The sequence below is a fragment of the Dreissena polymorpha genome, chromosome 2 (assembly GCF_020536995.1).
Source record: "Dreissena polymorpha isolate Duluth1 chromosome 2, UMN_Dpol_1.0, whole genome shotgun sequence".
NCBI classification, from domain to species: domain Eukaryota; kingdom Metazoa; phylum Mollusca; class Bivalvia; order Myida; family Dreissenidae; genus Dreissena; species Dreissena polymorpha.
In genome coordinates this window covers 52,915,939-52,936,550 of record NC_068356.1, presented here as the reverse complement: position 1 = coordinate 52,936,550, position 20,612 = coordinate 52,915,939, and the positions used below count along the sequence as shown (strand labels likewise).

The 20,612-nt window shown below is 36.4% G+C and overlaps 4 protein-coding genes across 7 annotated transcripts in view; all 4 read right to left on the bottom strand.

Moving 5' to 3' along the window:
* Window positions 1–16,587, bottom strand: part of LOC127867047 (uncharacterized) — a 147,208-nt gene extending 130,621 nt beyond the window's left edge. The window contains exons 1-4 of one of the 3 annotated variants that reach the window (XR_008043238.1): window positions 16,494–16,587; window positions 12,661–12,718; window positions 12,439–12,526; window positions 10,667–11,544 (exon numbers count right to left, since the gene is read on the bottom strand). Coding sequence is in view for 1 of the 3 variants with exons in the window: in XM_052407973.1 (XP_052263933.1) it covers window positions 10,750–11,544; window positions 12,439–12,526; window positions 12,661–12,674 (897 nt within the window). In the remaining 2 variants the exon portion in view is untranslated. Of the gene's footprint in view, window positions 1–8,767; window positions 11,545–12,438; window positions 12,527–12,660; window positions 12,719–16,493 lie in introns of those variants that run through there. The other 2 variants (XM_052407973.1, XR_008043239.1) reach the window with 2 other exon arrangements.
* LOC127867041 (uncharacterized) overlaps window positions 1–20,590 on the bottom strand; it is a 151,211-nt gene extending 130,621 nt beyond the window's left edge. Inside the window, exon 1 of the mRNA XM_052407964.1 lies at window positions 20,564–20,590. The gene's annotated coding sequence lies outside the window, so the exon portion shown is untranslated. The remainder of the gene's footprint in view (window positions 1–20,563) is intronic.
* Window positions 1–20,612, bottom strand: part of LOC127867055 (uncharacterized) — a 113,854-nt gene that overhangs the window by 36,364 nt on the left and 56,878 nt on the right. The window contains exon 3 of one of the 2 annotated variants that reach the window (XM_052408002.1): window positions 1,410–1,834. The exons of the other annotated variant lie outside the window; for it this stretch is intronic. Within the exon in view, the coding sequence (XP_052263962.1) occupies window positions 1,685–1,834 (150 nt within the window). The 3' untranslated portion in view covers window positions 1,410–1,684. Of the gene's footprint in view, window positions 1–1,409; window positions 1,835–20,612 lie in introns of those variants that run through there. 2 annotated transcript variants of the gene reach the window in all.
* The window catches only part of LOC127867040 (uncharacterized), an 83,743-nt gene continuing 71,898 nt past the window's right edge, over window positions 8,768–20,612 (bottom strand). Inside the window, exon 5 of the mRNA XM_052407963.1 lies at window positions 8,768–9,008. The gene's annotated coding sequence lies outside the window, so the exon portion shown is untranslated. The remainder of the gene's footprint in view (window positions 9,009–20,612) is intronic.

Below are 20,612 nucleotides of genomic sequence, written 5' to 3'. Positions count from 1 at the left end.
GCATTATCCCGTCATAACGATTGGCCGAATTTGCTCCAAGGCTCAGTGGTTCGAGCCCAGGTTGGGGGATACTTTTTATTCTTCAATTTTAACCAATTTATGCCTAGTGGACTCGCCCACCTTCTAAATTGGACAAATTTATTTAAAAAATAGAGATTGCTAGTATATGTCTTCTATATTTAGAATATTACTGAAATTCCTTTAAGCAAACAGCGCAGACCCAGATGAGACGGCGCATCATGCGGCGTCTCATCTGGGTCTACGCTGTTTGCAAAGTCATTTTTTCAGGACGCTAGGCATAAACGGGTCAATTTTTGTTTTTAACTGAAACTCTTTTGTTCCGATGTTTAAATGAATTTAAAGCATTAGTTCGCCAAACTTCAGAACATGCCAAAATCTGTTAAATGGTCCGATTAAGTCATGGATGTTAAATACTTATCATGACGTGAGCCGTGTATGAGTTCAACAAACAGGAGATATTTGCTAATCCATAAAAGCTTATTGCAAATAAATATATTACGAATGCAAAAGTCAATTTGCAATTTTAAAATTGAGCTGCTCTTTAAGAAAGGGATTTAATACATGTGCATAAGTGTAGTCCCAGATTAGCCTGTGCAGTCCGCGCAGGCTAATCAGGGACAACCTTTCCGCTTTTATGATCTTTTTCCTTTCAAGAAAGTCTCTTCTTAGCAAGAATCTAGTTTAGAGGGAAAACGTTGTTCCTGAACAATATGTGTGGACTGCACAGATTAATCTGGGACGAACACTTGAGCACCTGCATTGAACTCCCTTTTCACGAGCATGGTCCAATTTTAATAGATCCCCTGTCTTTGATTTCCGTTTTCCCATTTAAATGTACGCTTAATCTAGTACGTACATATCCAATGTATCTGTTAGAATACTATAAGCAAGAATCACAAATTAATAAGCCTTGGTTTTATGACAAACACTGATCCCATATTTAAATAATATTATTCAAACCACTGGGTAATTTTCTTTCTGTTATTATATCTTCAATGTAGGACCCCAGTACATCGAATACAAGTATAAAAAGCCTTTTTATCAAAGGTGAGTGGATTTTGCAACACTTTCCACAGACAAAGTATGTTCATTTAACAAATACAAAAAGTTCGAGACGATAATATGTATTAGGCAGAAGCGGCCTTAAATACATAAAACAAAGTTTAGAAATTTACAGATATTTACGGCAAATAAAAGTTTACAGCTCCCTGGTCTCAGCCTGAAACCAATCGATTCGTTTTGTTTAAATTAACAGCATTCTTGAAAAACTGGGCTTAACGCATGTGCGCAAAGCGTCGTAATAAATAATCTGAGGCAGTCCAAACAGGCTAATCAGGGACACCACTTTGGGCCATTATTGGACTTTCGTTTAGAAATTACTTTTTGAGTACGAACTATTCCCTAAATGCGGAAAGAGTCGTCCATGATTAGACAGTAATTACACACGCAGAACAAGGATGACACTTTCACTACATGCATTAAGACCAGATTGTTTGTTAAAATAGTTTGTCTTTAGAACACACTAAAGTATTGTATCGTATTTGATAAACAATTGTACGAATGTAATAATTTATACCACTAAAATACAGTTCTTATTAAAAATCTGATCGAAGAGTATAACGACGAAGAAACGTGAAAAGCCAAGATTGATGTTAACATAGCGTTAGTAGTCGAAAGTATCCTTATTGCATCTCTCATTGAGATCTCGAACGATCTTCTCGCACGTGCCGAAATCTCGCAAGTCATCTGGTATCACTATGACGATGTTGTTGATGTCATTGCTCTTTGGATCCCTCAGGATGTAGTGGTTCCCCTAATTGTACAAATAAACATAATTTCAGTGGCTTTGCGAAAAAAAAAGGTTTTAATGCATGTGCAAAAAAGTGTCATCCCAGATTAGCCTGTGCAGTCCACACAGGCTAATCAGGGACGACACTTTCCGCCGAAACTGAATTTTCTCTAAGAAGAGTATTTCTTTATAATAAAAATATCATAAAAGCGGAAAGTATCGTCACTGATAGCCTGTGTGGACTGCACAAGCTAATCTGGGAAGAAACTTTACGAACATGCATTAACCCCCCTTTTTACAGAGCACGAACCCATATGTAACATTTAATAAGTCTCATTTGTCAATATTTTAAGCGTATACTCAACCAAACCGTAAAGTGTTTAATATCAAGACCTCAGATTTCCTACTTGCCCGTACAAATCGATGAGCAACAATAATAAAAAAGTTGTTAAATCGATCGTTCAACAACAACAAAACAAATGTGTCCATCGTAGATATTAAGTGCGTACCATGGAGTGCTCCGAGAGCCCGCAGTTGGTCGCAAAGGTCCGCAAGGCTTCGCTGTTACAGTCGTCTGGAAACCGAAGAGTTGAGTCCGCCGACCACCAGGCTTAAAATACATCAACACGCCGGGTTTTAGCCAGTATTAAAAAATACCGGGGTGGGGGAGGGGGGATTGCTGGTGAGGATGAAAAGAGGCAGTATGACCTTATATATGAACATTTGTCGATATTAAACTGTTTACATTGTAATTATTTCATAGAGTTGTTTACACTTATGTACACGAGCATAACTTACCTGCATGAACATTTTGTTGTATTGATACTCGTTTAATTTCTTGCAAGCGTAGAACTATTATCATATGACCCGCGTATGACATATGCCGCAAGCGTAGCTCCTGACAATACGAGACGTGTTCTGAGAAAACTGGGCATAATGCATGTGCGTAACGTGTCGTGCCAGATTAGCCAGTGCAATCCGCACAGGCTAATCAGGGACGACAGTTTCCGCTTTTATGACAATTTTTCTTTAAATGAAGTCTCTTCTTAGCATAATTCCAATTTAGTTGGAAAGTGTCGTGCCTTATTAGCCTGTGCGGACTTCACATAGCCTGTGCGGACTGCACATGATAATCTGGGACGACACTTTACGCACATGCATTATGCCAAGTTTTCTCAGAACGCGACCCTCAGTGTGCGAATAGACAGGCTGGCCAGGAGCTTCGCTTGCCGCGGTCCGTTCATGAGACAACGGAGCCTTGCTCGTTATACCGGACAGGTTGACTCCTAACCAAACAACGCACACTGGTCATATATGACATAAACCCCATTTCGCATGACGTTGCTTAAATGATGCCCAGCAGTTGTCAAAGCAGATTTTAAACAAATGTCGCCCCCACAATCGTTCTATCAATATTCGACTTATATAAACTTATATAACAAAAAAGAAAATTGAGTCTTAAAAGTAGCACTAAAAGAAGCAAGAGAATAATCAGTAACAGCAGTAGTAGCAACAATAGCAGTAGCAGAAGCAGTAGCGGTTGTAGCACTAATTAAGTGAATGAATTGCAACACAAGTCTTACCTGTCACTACGGAGATCATAAGACCTATGACGAAGAGGAAAACCACAGCCTTGCTCATCTTTGTGGACTAACAGGCACGGACAGACAAGCAGTTGTTTAACTGAACATCAGTGTGATCAATTTATAAATCATTTCCTACATTTACAGCCAGTAACGGACATTCGCACTTAGGCTATTACAGGAGTATGCATGTTTTGCTTTTTCAAGTCCCACTATTTCTATTGACGCTAGAACGTGTCCTCGATCGTGTATGATTAAAACCTACCTACATTTATGTGTTCCCCAAAATGTACAGTTTTGTGTGAAGCATTCATATCAAAATTATAATATTTTTTAATATTCATGCAAAGTTGGAAATGTTCCATTTGGTCATTTTGTTATTTGAAAAATCAACATTTTATTGCTGGTAATGAAAACCGAATTTAAACAACGTAGGCCTTAAAATAGTTAACAAACGTAAGTGCTGTACGGCCTCATGTCTTTCGCAGGCGGCTAGATTTTTATTGAACAAGGATATAGGACTTGACCGGTTTGTCTTGATATACAAGTGCGGTGGTCAACACCGACACAACACTCGAGGTATCTAGTAGACAAGGGTCGGCGGTTGTGTTTACTTCCTTTGCAATACTAGAAATTAAATGTGCATATGCAATACCAAGAAACTTATTATTGTTCTATACTCTATAAAAATGTAATAGTTTTAAACATTATAAATAAATTATAATAGTAGGAACTATTTAATATTTACATAATTATATTATAAAGAAGTATATGATATTTTAGAGGTGTTGCATTGTTTTGCAAAAGCACAGAGACGTGATAACAGATGGGTTAATGTTTGGTCCCCATATCCAAACTATCTTCATATAAGTTGCGAGCAGTAATTTCAAATTGAGTTTAAATTGTATGCATCGTTACGTTTGGATGGTTAACTGTCAAAGTGGACAACGCTAAATGAAAACTGTGTACATGGTAACGTTCTATTATATCAGAGAGCTCTTGATGCCAATGGAACACTCAATGGGATAGTCGTCGAGGCAGGATGCGATCTTATGGGTTAAAATTGTATTGGACATGGGTAACACTCTTTGAATGCCATATGTTCATTATTTAATTTAAATCTCGATAAATATCGCATACATGTTTTTTCCTTTTTATAACTTTATAGTAGAAATTATACAAAAGCAGGAAACATTTTTTGAATCCAGAAACTCTATCAGGAGATAGTTGTCTTGCTTTTGTGAGTCGCGTTCTGAGAAAACTGGGCTTAATGCATGTGCGTAAAGTGTCGTCCTAGATAAGCCTATGCACTCCGCACAGGCTACTTAGGGATGACACTTTCCGCCTTAACTTGATTTTCGGCACAGAGGGAATTCCTTGAAACTAAAAATACCATAAAAGCGGAAAGTGTCGTCCCTGAATAGCCTGTGCGGACTTCACAGGCTAATCGATAATGACACTTTACGCACATGCATTAAGCCCAGTTTTCTCAGAACACGACTCTTAATAACAACTTTCATAACATAACTCGCAGCATAAAAATATACTAATTAAACAGGACGGTCAATGCAAAGCATCGGGGATTAAAACCGGTTTGAAAATTAGCCGATCCGAATCAGGTTCCTCCTGATTTTGAATAACACACAAACAGCACACTGACAACAACTGACAAATTATGTTTGATGAACAGAGACCATTAGACCTTATGTCTGATAAACAGAGACCATTAGACCTTTTGATTGATGAACAGAGACCATTTGACCTTATGTTTGATGAACATAGACCATAAGACCATATGTCTGATAAACAGAGACCATTATACCTTATGTTTGATGAACAGAGACCATTAGACCCTATGTTTGATGAACATAGACCATTAGACCTTATGTTTGATGAACATGGACCATTAGACCTTATGTTTGATGAACAGAGACAATTAGACTTTATGTTTGATGTACAGAGACCATTAGACCTTATGTTTTACTCCTTCTCCGGTATACGAAGCAGTCAACGCTATATCTTTTACCCCATACCCTGTGGTTTGAATAATGAATATCATATTTCGTTTTGGGGCGACTATTTGCTTGCCTGAATCCAATTTTTCACGCTATTGTTGTTCATGTTTGTAATTCCGTTGTTATACGATGTCAAGGTAAGAAAGAAGTCAATCCTATTAATATAAGCTAGATTGTTTCGTTAGCCCCAGCTTGTATGTAACATTCTCCGCTATCCTGGTAGAACGAGTACCTGATATCTACGGAGAAGATCTTCTAAAGGCTCCCTTGCTCACAAGGGATACTATGGAAAAGACGTTGAAAAACATACATGCATAAAATACAGCAGACAACTATGTGACCGCGTCTCTTAAACATAGGTTTATTAAATCTTCATATCTTAAAAACGCAGACAATAAGTAGTTATTAATGTATCCGTATTATCTAGGATGTGCGTCTTGACCTAAGAGGTTTCTTTTCCCCGCGCATATCTGCCATTTAATGTAAAGTGTTTAAAATCACGTTTGTTTGAGAACATAAAAGGAACTCCATTTAATGTCTTTACAAGCCATTATAAACCATACGGACGAAATACAAAAAGAGACAAATCTATCTGGATATCAATCTGAATCCTTCTGCAATCGAATGCTTGTGGAAAAGCATTCTTCTTTTTTCTAAAGTGGCTGTATGCTATAATATGTCGTGTTGTCAGTTATGTTCATAAAAACATAGAACATTTCAAACTGTTCAATCTGTTCACGTAAACAATGCTTCATGGTTGTTTAATAAAAATCAACTGATAAATATATAACAGTATTTTGACGACAGCATTTTCAAGTATCATCCGCAATATAAATACTAAAGTTATTTTTAGGAATTCGCAACTAAAATTCGAGTTTATTTTCGATGCGTCAATCTTTGAACATGTCCCTTTAAGAAGTCGTTTGCAGTAGGAAATATGTGGATGAGTAGTGATATTCGATATGTCTTAAAGGAACTATTTTTCTTAGTCTGCAGGCTACAGATCAATAACTCGGTATATCAAATGACCCGCAATCGAAAAACTAATGTGCTGTTTCCTGATAATGCAACCCTCGCTAATGGGTCATAATATAATTCTTTACGTGATCAATATCATTAGAGATGTTAACCGATTCGGGTTTAGCATTTTAGACGCTGTATTCTATGAAAATGAAAAGTAACACAAAAAGGTCAAACAAAGTACAATCAAACAATTACAACAATCCATCTATTCAACATTGTACTCATTGATCGTGGTCAATATTTCATTTGGTTGTATTCTTGCGCGTTTTGCATTCGTTTAGTGAGACCGTTACAGTGCACTCACTCAGGTACTCTTCAACAGATTAGACTCACTTCAATATCGGTACCTAAATAGTGTCAAACATAAAGGTCAGTGTCACGTTAATATTGGCGAACTATACTTTATCATACATATTAACATTGTCACAGAAGGTGTTAATAGTCATAGTGCGGGATGACTTGTATTTGCATCTGTTTGCATGAAACACGTTAAATATAGCAGTCACGGTATGTATGTCAGTGCATCTTACACGATGACTGCTAAACGAAATACAATTCGTTAAACAGACGCATTATATAACACTCGGGTTAGGTGTTCCAGTGCAAAATACGTAGTGACCGCTAACTGCATTATGATACTCTACACAAACGCAAAATATAATCGTTTTTATGTAAGGGGGCAGTGACGTTTATGTTTGGAGCGGGATAACGAATGTATGCGCGGTTTGACACTGGCGGCTACCTTCCGAAACAGCTAGATATATATCGAGACGCGTTCTGGGAAAACGGGGATTAATGTATGTGTGTGAAGCGTCCTTCAATATTATCATGTGCAGTCCGCACACATGCTAATCATATACGATACATATAGCGTTAATGGTATTTTTCGTTGTAAAAAAAGTATCTTCATATTAAAAATCCAGTTTAGGCGATAAGTGGCTGGAACGACGCTTTCAACACATGAATTATGCCCAGTTAACTCTAAGCTGGAACGACGCTGTCAACGCATGGAATATGCCCAGTTAACTCTAAGCTGGAACGACGCTTTCAACACATGAATTATGCCCAGTTTTCGCAGAGCGCGGCTCACATCATTACCGCTACGACATGCGCCCAATATTAAGAATACCAATAAGGATTAAGTGTGTTCGTCAGAAAACGTTTCTCATGCACTTGATTAACCTTTATCGCGAATATTAACATCAAATAATCAAGCGCTGTACTTAAATGACTCGCGTTATGAGAAAACTGGGCATAATGCTTGTGCTTAAAGTGTAGTCCCGGATTAACCTGTGCAGACAACACAGGCTTATCAGGGACTGCACTTTCCGCTTGTATCACATTTTTCGTTTAAATGAAGTCTCTTCTTAGCATAAATCCAATGTAGGCGGAAAGTGTCGTCCCTGATTACCCTGTGACGGCACTTTACGCACATGCATTATGCCCAGTTTTCTCAAATTAATAAACAATAATTTGCATTTTTTGAAATTGTACAAAACAATGAATCTAACATCTAGTTCAACAGCGTAGATAACGTATTTCCAATTTCGCAAGATGGTAACCTGAAAACGGATCTTAAGAAATGTAACTCTGTTACATTAACCAAGAACAAAACAGATTTGTCTACCTTGAATTGCACACAGTTTCTTTAGCTTATTGCTTAGCTCTTTTATTAGTCGAGAAGCTTAGCCCTTTGCATGCTGGGAAATTTGTCGTCTGCTTAAATGTTGTCTGCTTAATTTCTAAAATGAGCATTTTCTTCGATTTTTTTTCAAAGAATACTATCAGAATAGCAAACAGTTTGGATCCTGATGAGACGCCACGTTCTGTGGCGTCTCATCTGGATCCAAACTGTTTGCACAGGCCTTTAAAATTCGGTTCCCGAACTGAAAGAGTTAGTAAACTTGTTCTGGCCATGAAAAGTGCGTGTTTTGATTTTACCATTGTACAGTGTCGATGACCCGAAATCACGACTTTGTATTTGCACCCAAGCGCCACATATTACATATTTGGAAAACACTTTTTATTTACATTCTAACATTTAAGATAAAATTGGCAACTCTGATTTTCCGATTCGTAGAAATTGTTAAATATGACGTATTTATATTCTTAAACTTTCATGTTTTATCTATAGGTATATAATATTTAGTAAAGAAAAGTTGCTCAAATGATAATACTTATCTCGTGACAGATGTAATATTGACTATGTAATAAAGCGACTTAAACGCTTTACGTTTATAAGACACACTTTAATAGTATAGATATTCAATAAGGCATCCGAAAAGCGAAATGGCGCCTACATTCTTACAGGAAGCATACACAAACAAGAATATATCGTGGTTTTGCAACTGAGTTTAATTGTATTGCTAATAAACATACAAAGTTACACCCTCGGAATGTAATCAGGCATCATGCATTTTAACATGATATGTCCTCCATCGCTCATACATTCAATGCAGAAAATTACATTCCATTCATATGATTACAACACAAAATGGGTATTTAGTATAAAGTCAACAGTTTAATGGCCATAACATACGTGTAGCCAATGGCGTAAGAGTGATGTTAACTGGAAACCTCTAATAAACTGTAATTGAAAAAATATGCTTATGCATAACAATCATATAAGTGTGACCAGAACATATCAGTGTTTATTAAATGCCATTTCAAATGCCATGTTAGAACATGTCCTTTTTCTCCCACAGTGCCCCTCACGATCCAACCGATACTGAACAATACAAAAACTACTAACATCTACGCCCGTGGACCTTTAACCAAGCCAAGGACAGTGTCCTTCAGCACCGTGTAGCTGTTGATGGATGGTCCACGGCCGTTCGAAAACTCAAAAGTTTACATTCACTTGTCCAGTAAAAAAAACACGAGCAATTATAAATTCACATGATAAGTAGTTTAATCAATTCGCATAAAACAACTGCACTTCATTTCTTATTTGTGAATGCAACAATAGCGTTAATGAAGAAATTTTAAAAAAATTGAATGAACACAGATATCATATTCACCATTTTTATCGATAAGTGCAACAATGTGTTCAATACTTTTTTATCAATATTACAAATCACAACAATGTTTCTAATCAACAAGAAAAACAAGAATATTATCGATACATTTACAGCAATTACAACAATACCAGTGGACTTTCAGTAACTGCCAGTAACACATATATTCATTCAGTGCAAATGCGTTAACAATACCAACCATAAACCAAGTGAACATTTAGATAAGAAGATGAGATACAAATGACACAAACACACTTTATTTCCTAACATGCATACGCAAATAAACACAAGTCACATTTCTACATACGTTGACAAAATAAGTTACTACTATAAGTTCTAAAAAGAAATATATGCATAACTTGAAATTATACCGCTGGTTTCCAAGCGCGATACATACATATTTTATTAAGATATATACAATTTAGTAAAATTACTTTACATAACTTTATTTTGCAAACTACTGTCATCTATGCGATTGACATTTTTCAATAAATTGTATCGACATTTATTGTTTCGATAAATTTTACAGCCTACTGTAAACAAAACTTTTGTAAAATTGTGCACATTTTTAGAAAGTGAAACGAACGTCTGCAAGTCAAACATCAATTACTGAACAAATCACTATAACGATAAGTTGTATAATTTTCACGTTCTTGGCAACAATGATCGGTGATTCGTTAAAGATAATATGTACTCAAAAGTTATAATTACGTGTTGACCGCGCCTTGTTAGTGATCTATTGATCATCGTTAACGTTTTACATCAGAATTCTTTTAAAAATGTCATTCGCGTTGATAACTCGACTCCCTTCCATTATCATCCTCACGAAAACATCCGTTATAACCTCGTTTAATCGTCTCTTAAATGCCTGCAAAATCGCATCGGTATCGTCAACCTCCCCGTTCTCATCCATACAGATTACCACTCTGTTCATGAGCATGAGCGTTAGCATTTCCAGCTCAATTCTCCTCCCGCTGTACCATCGGAATGGTTCAGGGTGAGCTACGATGCATTGTCGTATCTTTGGAAGTCTGAGTATCACCCTAGGACCTTCATGGAGCATATCTGTAATCGTTGATATCCATGTGCGTTGCTGTTCCTCATCCAGTCCAGAGGTTGCCATCAAATTCCTTTCTGGAATCATATAGTATGGTAGCTCTAAGGTGATCAATGCAACTCTAAGCGCATCCAATGCTTCATGCAACCACTGCAAAATACTTTTTTTATGAAACGAGGCTTGAGGATTATTTTCCGCCATCCATAAAACGATGTTTTTCAATGTGTACGATGAAACTTCTTTCTTACGTGGATGTAATACATCGTTCTTTATCATTTAATAAAACATACAATTTAGTTTGAGTGTCATTAAGATTGCTAATTAGTTCGATCTCACCGGCGTTAAAACACACTCTCCATTCAACATGTTGATATTTACTTCCTTTAAATCCAACAGGCGTAAGAACTGCCCCAAGTGATACGACCCTCTGAACGGCTTCCGGTGGCGGCCAGTGGCGAGGTCTTGCGGCCCATTTTGACAGAATGTTGGGGCAGTAGTAATGTAATGCATGTACTCTGTCACTGTGCAAGTGTTCATACATTGTACTAGGAATTGACGGTCCCGCACGCTCATGCTGCACCATGCCCTCAGTCAAGTCTTCGTTCGACCAGTTATTAACATACAAGTCACTGCTCAAAAGTTCGCGACCATATCCGTCATCACAAAACGCATCACGTACGTGCCTGTGAATTGTTGTACCGCGTCTCTCCAGTAGCAGTCTACAGTGACCATGGTAACTCCTGCGGCTGAGTGATCTCAACACGGTTATCTCCCCAGGAAAGGCACTTGACTTTACATCATCTTCTAAACAGAATACTCTATTATCTACAACCATTTGATCCAAATCACTTTCCAAGAAGCTGCTCAGCCCCTCACCTTTGCTACCCGTAATAATAGCAGTTACCGCTCCACGTGTCTTTGCAGTGAACAGCTTGCCATACTCCCGGTATGCGTCTCTCCGAGCCTGTATGATCTCCGGTCCGTAACCGAGCCAGCTCAGTATAGTGCATGTCTCAACGGAGGCATTTTCCCACTGAATCTAAAAAACGTTTCAATTAGAAACACGCTACATGTCATAAATAACATTATGTCGTTAGTCGTCAAATAAATCAGCAATACTAAAATTATTCCAATTTAAATAATTCTTTTATGGCAATACCATTCGATGTATTATCAATTTAAAGGTATTATCTTGTGAAAATATATTAAAATTTTGTGTGTATGTTCTCAGTGAATAATCCAATAGTCGGTACAAGTATTGCCAACCATGAATTAATTATTTAATTGAATTAAGAGGATTGTAATAAAGACACTGAAAATATAAACGGTAATCAACGGCGAGTTGATATATATTTATGACATCCATTCATAAACATATAAAACATATAATGTTTAAATCTCTATTATCTGAAATTGCAAATTTGGAACGAATAATGTTATAACTCTTAATAATAAACATCATTGCTATGGTTTAAGCTGCATAATTTAACGAACTTATATAAATTTTATGGTTATGTTTGTAAATACAATATCTTGATGTTTAAATAGTTATTTACTAATTTGAAAGAAAACTGTGAAAAACATTTGCCAAAAAGTAGTGTCGTACTTTGGCACGTGCAGACACTGATAAGTGGGTTTTAGGAGATTCATGAGAACGAATGTATTCATTTTTAATGTTTCACATTTCTTTACAGAAGTTAAGTATTTAATTTGGGACCAATTATTGATAAACAGTATAAATTTACCGTTGTTCTTTTTTCTAAAGATTTTAACGTATATCCGCCTTTAGTTATGTAAACATTAACCAACTAGATTGAAATGCCATTAAGAAATATAATAGGGGTAGGGGAAACGCAGACATCTAAACGGAAAAACTATGCGCTAATTGTCATTGTTATGGTGGGCACAAACTGCACTCGACTAATCATCTAACCAGGTCTCCTTTGCTGGACACATTGCCCTGTCTTCGAAATCTTTCCGGTTCATCAGGTCTTGTGCCACTTTCAGCCATCCATACAGTGCTGAAGTGAGATATTCGATAAATATAGGATCTTGCATGAGTGGTCGTTTTGTATTGAATTTATTAAGGTAATATGTATTTAACTTGTTATCATTAAAATTAAATGTTTTTTTTATAATCTTTGTTGGTGCTAACCTGCTTGCAATCATAGGGCTCCAGACCGAAGTGATGTTGTGATGGTAAGTACGGTCTCCTTATATTATAAAAAAAACGTTCTAAGTAATGCATCCATCCGGCTATAATAGTAATGCGTCGCACTCTGTGAAAACCGATTGTTATACATGTGAGTAAAGCGTCGCACCATAAGTCCGCACAGTCTGTTCAGCGACGACACTTTCCGCTTGTATATTAATTTTAGTTTTAAGTATCTTACATGTTTTAGCGACAATCATGTTTAGGTGATGATCTATGTGCTTTCTTGTAAGAGACCTCCTTTAATTGACAAATTATATAAAAGCGGAAAGTCTCTTCACTGATTAGCCTGTGGGGTTTACTCAGGCAAATCCAGGATAACACTTTACGCACATGCAATAAGCCCAGTTTTCTCAGAACGCGGCATATATGCAAACGGAAGTGTGTTATATTCTATAAACCTGAGCCTTATATTGTTGGCATTTTTTTCTGATCGCTTCAGAATAAAAAAATGTACGATACCACTTAATGTAATCTTTATATGTCATTATAAAAAGTATATTTTATGATCTGCAAAAGTAAACCATGTTTAAATCCTCATTGAATATCAATGTCGACACTATCCGCCGTAACTAAAGAGACTTCCTGTCATCCTAAAACACATTAAAGGCGGACAGTTTCGTCACCGACTAGCCTGTGCGAACTCATAGGCTAATCTGAGACGACACTTAACGCACATGAATTAAGCCCAGTTTTCACAAAGCGATGATTGAGTTATCGCACAGTTTCTAATTCCTGATATTTAAGACACAAACTACATTCGATTAAGTCATCCTTGAAAACACGTTGCATATATGCTACTTTTTATGAGCAATTCAAAACGGATAATCGGATATTATCTATGAACAATTTTGAGGACTAAATGAGCCTCGCTCTGGAAAAACTTAATGTATATGTGTAAATATTCGTCCCGTAGTAGCCTATGCAGCCCGCACAGGTTAATCAGGGACGCCACTATCCGACTTTATTGATTGTTTTGTTTAAACGAAGTCGCTTTTAAACGAACATTCAGTTTAAAAGGAAAGTTTCGTACCATATTAGCCTGTACGAACTGCGCATGCACATGCATTAAGCCAGGTTTCCCTACAACGAGGCCCATATATTATATAGTGCAAAACAAAGACAGATAAGCGCCAAAAGTCTGTCAAATCCGGTGGGAAGGACCAAATGTACGGCCTGGCAGTCAGACGGATACGTACCGTACATAATGCCTCCCGCTGTGTAGGGGCATAAACATTCAAAATAAGCTGTGCTCTGGGAAAACGGGACTTAATAAATGTGCGAGAAGTGTCGTCGAAGATTTCCCTGAGCATTCAGGCGAAATTGCACATGAAACAGACTTAATCTAACAAAAAAAATACCATTAACGCGGAAAGTGACACTTAACTCACATGCATTAAGCCCCGTTTTCCCAGAACACGACCCATATCAAGAGCAGTTCACAACTATGTAGTGTACGGGGCACGTTCATTCCAGTTAGAAGATCACCGAAACACATCGAATCACATCGTACCTACTGTTGCTATCAACACTTTCGAATTCACGTTTCTAACGGATTCCAACGCTCAATACTCCCTCCAACCCCTGTTAACAAAATTTATAATAAAATGTGTTATGTAATAGGTGTTTGTAAGCTATTTAAGTGTTATGCATAAACCTTTGTTTATTGCATACAGTGTCTTTATATACTCTGCAACACACACGTGATTGAGTTTTTATTATTTTAATAAAATGAATCATTATTGTTCACGTATGCGTGGTAATTAAACACTTCATGGTTTACTCATACGCATAAAAGTCCGTTTTTATTGGCCGATAGACAGCAATATATCGGAAGGCAAAAGCAAACATCTCTGTCAATATCCTTCGTTACATGTTTACTACTACCACTTAATGTGTATACGAGTAGAAGCACGTACGGTGAACGAACGCTTCATCGAAGGTTCAAATAACAATAACTACACTACGTACTAATTTGTGTCCGCATTCTGCCGCGGTCGTGTTACGTTACTCATATAAAAATTGCAACCTTTTGACGCAGGTTTAACAGGAATTGAAGCTGATATTTATCAATCACCGAAAGTCCTGTGGTGGTGTTTATTCTTTCATAATTTGTGTATAGACTTATTCGAAGTGTTTTTATTTAAATGACGTACACATAATTAATTGCAAACAATTAAAAAGCGCTCGTCTTCGAACCATAGTCACATACATCCGTTGCAGTTACCTTGGGTGGTCTGCATTTATACTTATTAATGAACAATTGGCTCCAATGTTAAACAAAAGCCTGGGCTGATATATCTAATCGGGCCGCGCTCTAGGAAACGGGGTAAATTGCATGTGCGTAAAGTGTCGTACCAGATTAGCCTGTGCAGTCCACGCAGGTGTTTCAGGGTCTAGTATTTCGGCCAAACATGAAGTTTCTTTTTAAAGGCACTACGTTGAAACGAAAAAATCATTAAAGCGGAAAATGGCGTGCCTGAAAAGGCTGTGCGGACTGGTATTACAACCGTAAACAAGTCCACAACTCGACTACTATCACGCACATGTTAATATTCTGAATTGAACACCAGAAATGAAAATTATATTCCTTCAACGATATTCGATATAGTTAATGGTCGCTGAAATATTTACTGCCTGAAGCGATCGTGTCGTTGCTTACGGTCGACAAGACGCTTCAACTATATATATAACTTTATATTCGCAATCCATAGTTATGTTAATCATATTGCTTAACCCGAGGTGTTCTATTTTAGTGTTAACGTTAAATTTATGTCTATGTCAGATCTGATGAAATTTTACTGGCTTCATTGATACAAATATAGGGGTGCAGTTCATACTGAAACAGTGTACAATATATTGCACAAGTATTTGAAGTTAATTAAACCTTAAAATTATAACATTAAGAAAAAATGACTTTAACATTGCAAGCAAATATGCTTGTTTAGAAATAATTTCATAGTTTTAACCTATTTATTCTAGTTCGATTGCATTTAAAATGATTTCTACTTGTTTGAAACGCTCTCGGGTCCGTTTCCTGTGCCTGACGCCAGTACTTGGTGTTTTGGGGGGAACGCTCCCACATGAGGATTGAACCAAACACCGAACCAAAGCAGGTCGCAAGGCGGCCAAAATATCCATGATACCACGGCGACCTTGACAATAGTTTATTTCGTCCGCGGAACATATATCTTAGTGTTTGCAGATGAGGAATGTGCTTACGTACCCGTATACAGATGACAATAACGCACGGACGTCACGTTATATATGTATACATGGGATTGTTAATGAAGTCGCTTCCAAATTTACCGACATTAACAAACATAAATAAGGAACTCAATAAAACAAAGTTGTGTGACAATTTAAAGTTATTCATACTCGCTGCGTTTTTCATGTCACGTAGATTTTTGACCGTCATACGTACATAAGAAACGTTGAATATTTTAAAATTAATAATTAAATACCGCCAAACGATATTTGTCTGTATCGGTTACGAAAATATTTTAATTGGTAATATTTGCATATTATAATACATTTCGCCTTCCGGTTATCTACACAAATATTATCATTTGTGCGTGTGAACAAGCAATCACGATAAAGTTCTATATAATCGTGCGAATGTTGATTAGCTCATACTATCACTTTTTGTGGACAACAATTTGTATATGTCTCTCAGTCGGTTGGCCTGTATCTCTGAGAATGTATTTGAATTTCTTATGTTCAGAATAAACTATCGATACGAAAGACTATTTAACAAACAAATGTCAATCATATACCTTAATGATTGATTGAAGTTTCTGATACCCCTTGTTTTTCGACGATCTTCTGACACAAATAAGGCCTTCCTAATAAACAAACATGTACCTTGATTAGCCCAAATAATATACTAGAAAATATTGTATACTATTCAAAAAATAATTGCAAAATAATATCAACGTATATAAAGGTATACGCTTGTCAATAACTGGTCAACTTGATAAAAGTGACTTGCCTCTCTTTGTCTTTACGGATTATTATTTTAAATTCAGATTGTTTAAAATCAGTATGTACTTATGCCTTATGTTTCAGAAGAAATAGCCACACACTGATTTAGTATTCAAGAGTTTCGCTTGTGTATTTATAACTATTCCTTAAAATGGAAATAGTATATATATTTAGTTTTTTTAGGAACAACTGGCACTTTAGCGTGTTTTTTTTTGAGAAATGAGAAATACGAGCCTTTGGTTATTACGGCAATCACCAACGTGTAACGCTTAAACTATCTTCTGTAAGTTATCGTTTAACAAAATCCGTGTAGTCTATTTATTTTTCAGTGATAACAAAAACATAGCTACGGCGGAGGATAAAAACGTATTTGTCTCAACGTCAATTAGTAAGACAAAAGCAAAATAACCCATGCTCTGTTTCATTATAATTATAGTTTCGATATGAAATACATATGTTTTGTTAAAGGCGAGCGTTTAATTTATTTCTACAAATGAAAGTTATATTAATAGAAAACATTACTTATATTTAATTAACTGCGTAAATCTTACCACTAGTTTTCCTGCCAACACTGTGTTTAAACTTCTACAGATAGCTTCATAAACTTGAGAGTTGATTCAATAATACAACAAACAAATTAATGCCTGAATAAATGACAGTGATTCACGCGTCTCCACATTATTAACAAATCATTTAAACCAATACTTCAAGTATAATACCCAATGCTTCAATTCAAAATATACCAATACACAATCTATTGAAATAAACCTGAATGGTCTGATGATTTCTATTGATATCTTCGGTATTTGAAGGCGCAGGCATTCAATTGAATGGATTGTAATAAAATAGTGTCAGGTTTAAACGATTAAAACTCAACTCCGTCAGGTACATACTTATTATGAAAATGGGCAGAGTTAATATGTGCTATCGGTTAAGTGTCTTAACACTGAACAATATTGGGACGGCGTCTCCAATGTAATTATTGCCTACTTGCATAATTCAAAATTATTCCATCCAACTAGTTCAACACTCTATGATGACATTTAAGTTTTTGCCACGTAGCTTGTGTCAATAAAGTGTTGATGTAACGGTACTTCTTTAACTCTAGATGTTCTGAAAAATGAGATTCTGCTTTGAGAAAGGGAGTTTAATGCGTGTGCGTAAATTGTCGTCCCATATTAATTTAGCATAAGCAGTCCGCGCAGGCTAATAAGAGACGAAACTTTCCGCTGTTATGTTTTTGTTTACTTTAAAGAAAGTTTGTTCATATCGAATCTCCAGGTAAGGTTGAAAGTGTCGTCCTTGGTTGTGCGGACTGCACAGGCTAATCTGTTACGACATTTTACGCACATAAATTAAACACCCTGTTCACAGAGCAAGGCTAAATTGTTTAAAAAAACACCTCTTACGTTTTTTTCTCCTGCATCGCAAATGTATCCAGACACTAGGATACCATACCCCACAAATATTACTCAACCCAGCCTATTGTCAAAGAAACGATACACGCCTCGGTTCTAGTAATCAGGTCTTTAGTGACAGAGATTTTCTCGGTTTCTTCGTTCTTCGTTAAGTAAGCGGAAACTGACAACATAACAAACACTAGGCACCCATTGTAAGTCGGATACAGAGGTACCAACACGCTGGTGCTCGAAATGTACTCTCTGTTTGTACTCCCTGAAAGATAACATAACAACTTTAAGTAAAATATGAGCCGCGCTCAGTGAAAACGGGGCTTAATTCATACGCATGTCTTCACAGCTTAACTTTTGCAAACCGAACAGGCTATTAGGAAAGACACATTCCGCTTTTATAGAATTGTTTGTTAAAGAGGGTCTGATCTGCACAAAATTAAATGTAAGCGGAAATTATAATCGCTGGTTAGCCTGTGCACATTTCACGCGCTAATACGGGACGACACTTAATACAAATGTATTGTGTTGTGCATATTGAGCCTAGTCCGCTACGCAGTCTAAGAGAAGCTGAGTACACACACTATTTAGGGACTACGTGAGCCTCGTTCTGGGAAAACTGTGTTTAATGCATGCCACTTAAGTATCAGCTGGGACGATACTTTCCGCCTCAACTAGATTTGTTTTATAACAGACCTCCTTTAAACGAAACATTGCGTAAAAGCGTACAGTTTCGTCTCTGATCAGCCAGTTCAGACTGCACATGCTTATATGGGAAAACACTTTCCGCACATGCATGTATTACAGTTATACACATCGCGTCTAAATAAGAGTTAGTTTATACAAATCGTATCCAACTTGCGGTCTTGCCTACGCAAACTCGAGTGTCCCCAACGCACAACAAAATACCAAATACACATAATTTTGAACTTTTGAAGCGGATATTCTGACATTTGTCCCCATTTCTTGCGAGTCGGCAGTGGGTCAAATGTAAACGATTACTTGGACATAAAAAGGGTACTGGAATAGGAACTTCGGTATATACCGATACTCTGAAATACACATAACTGTGATGCCCACATGAAACACATTGTAACACAGGCAATTCACAAGTACATTAAAAAGGGCTTGCTATCACAAATAACGTCCAATTGTGAAAATTTGAGCATAATTCGCTACGCTTTTTTAAGAGAGGTTGACTACATTTTGGGGTCTATTTATTTTATAGTTGAGAAAGAATAAGATGACAATTGTGGATACGTCCGATTCAAACTTATCATTATTAACGAATTAGGCTGTCATGTGGTTCATGAGATAATTTTTAAAGACCAACATACATTATTTGTTTATCTGGACAATGGCGCTTCACAAAGAAATTGATTAGATTGTCATAACCACAAATGTGGTTTATAACTTGTTCAAGTTTATGTTCAAATACCTATATGTACGACAATAATCCATATAAGCAGTTAATATATATATGTATGTATCCATTTAATACCTTTAGCTCGCATGTAGTCACATAAACTTGACAAGCGAGACATGCGGATTTTTATCAGATTTAAAATTGTTTGATTATATGTATTCCAAAGTAATCGTGTAAATGAACCAGTGTGTCTAGAGACACTTAACTTCTAATAGCGGTAGAGTTCGGCGTTGTTTTCGTACAGATACGAGACCTTCCATACGGGACCCGTGTTTATCATTGTTTGGTTAAAATACCCTGTGGACTTGATAGTGTAGAGTAAATCAACATTATAAACTCAACCGAACTACGTAGAAAGACCATTTAGAGACATTTCTACTTGAGGCAATATTATAAATTAATTATATGATTGAAATTCAAAGCATAATACAATCGGACATCGGAAATAAAGATTACTGAATTAATGCATTGTTTATAATAAATTTAATTAATCGAAAAAACCTTAAAAATATGACCGAATTGTTCCATAATAATATATTAGTTAAGCAGTGTCATTTATCTGAAAGTAATGAATTGTTTTATCTGGAATTTTTAGTCTTCAATCCGTGAATTACGCTACCAGGAATTTTCATTCAGCAACCCATAAACTTGCGATTTAATATGATATTTTATGAAATATATATTTAACTTGTTATTACACATTCGCCAACCGTTTTGCCGGAATTCATACCGAATTTGACAAGTACCATGGCTATTGATAAGTAAAATATGTAACTTCCATTGCAGGGCAAAACATTTAACATGGAACAGTGATTTTTTTCCAATTTGCAAAGCTCTCACTTTTGAGTATAACTAATACTTTTAAGTATGTTAATATTAATTTAAACTTGCGCTTTTGTAAACAAGAAAACTAAACTGTAGAGAGTATAACGTAATTATAAATAGCTGACGTTCCTTTAGCCCCCTGATATCAGGTCATTTTGTTAATATTGAACATAATACTTAATATCATCTGGATATGCCTTACCGATTTCGGTTGATTACAGCACAATATATTCAGTCAAATCTTTGAATTC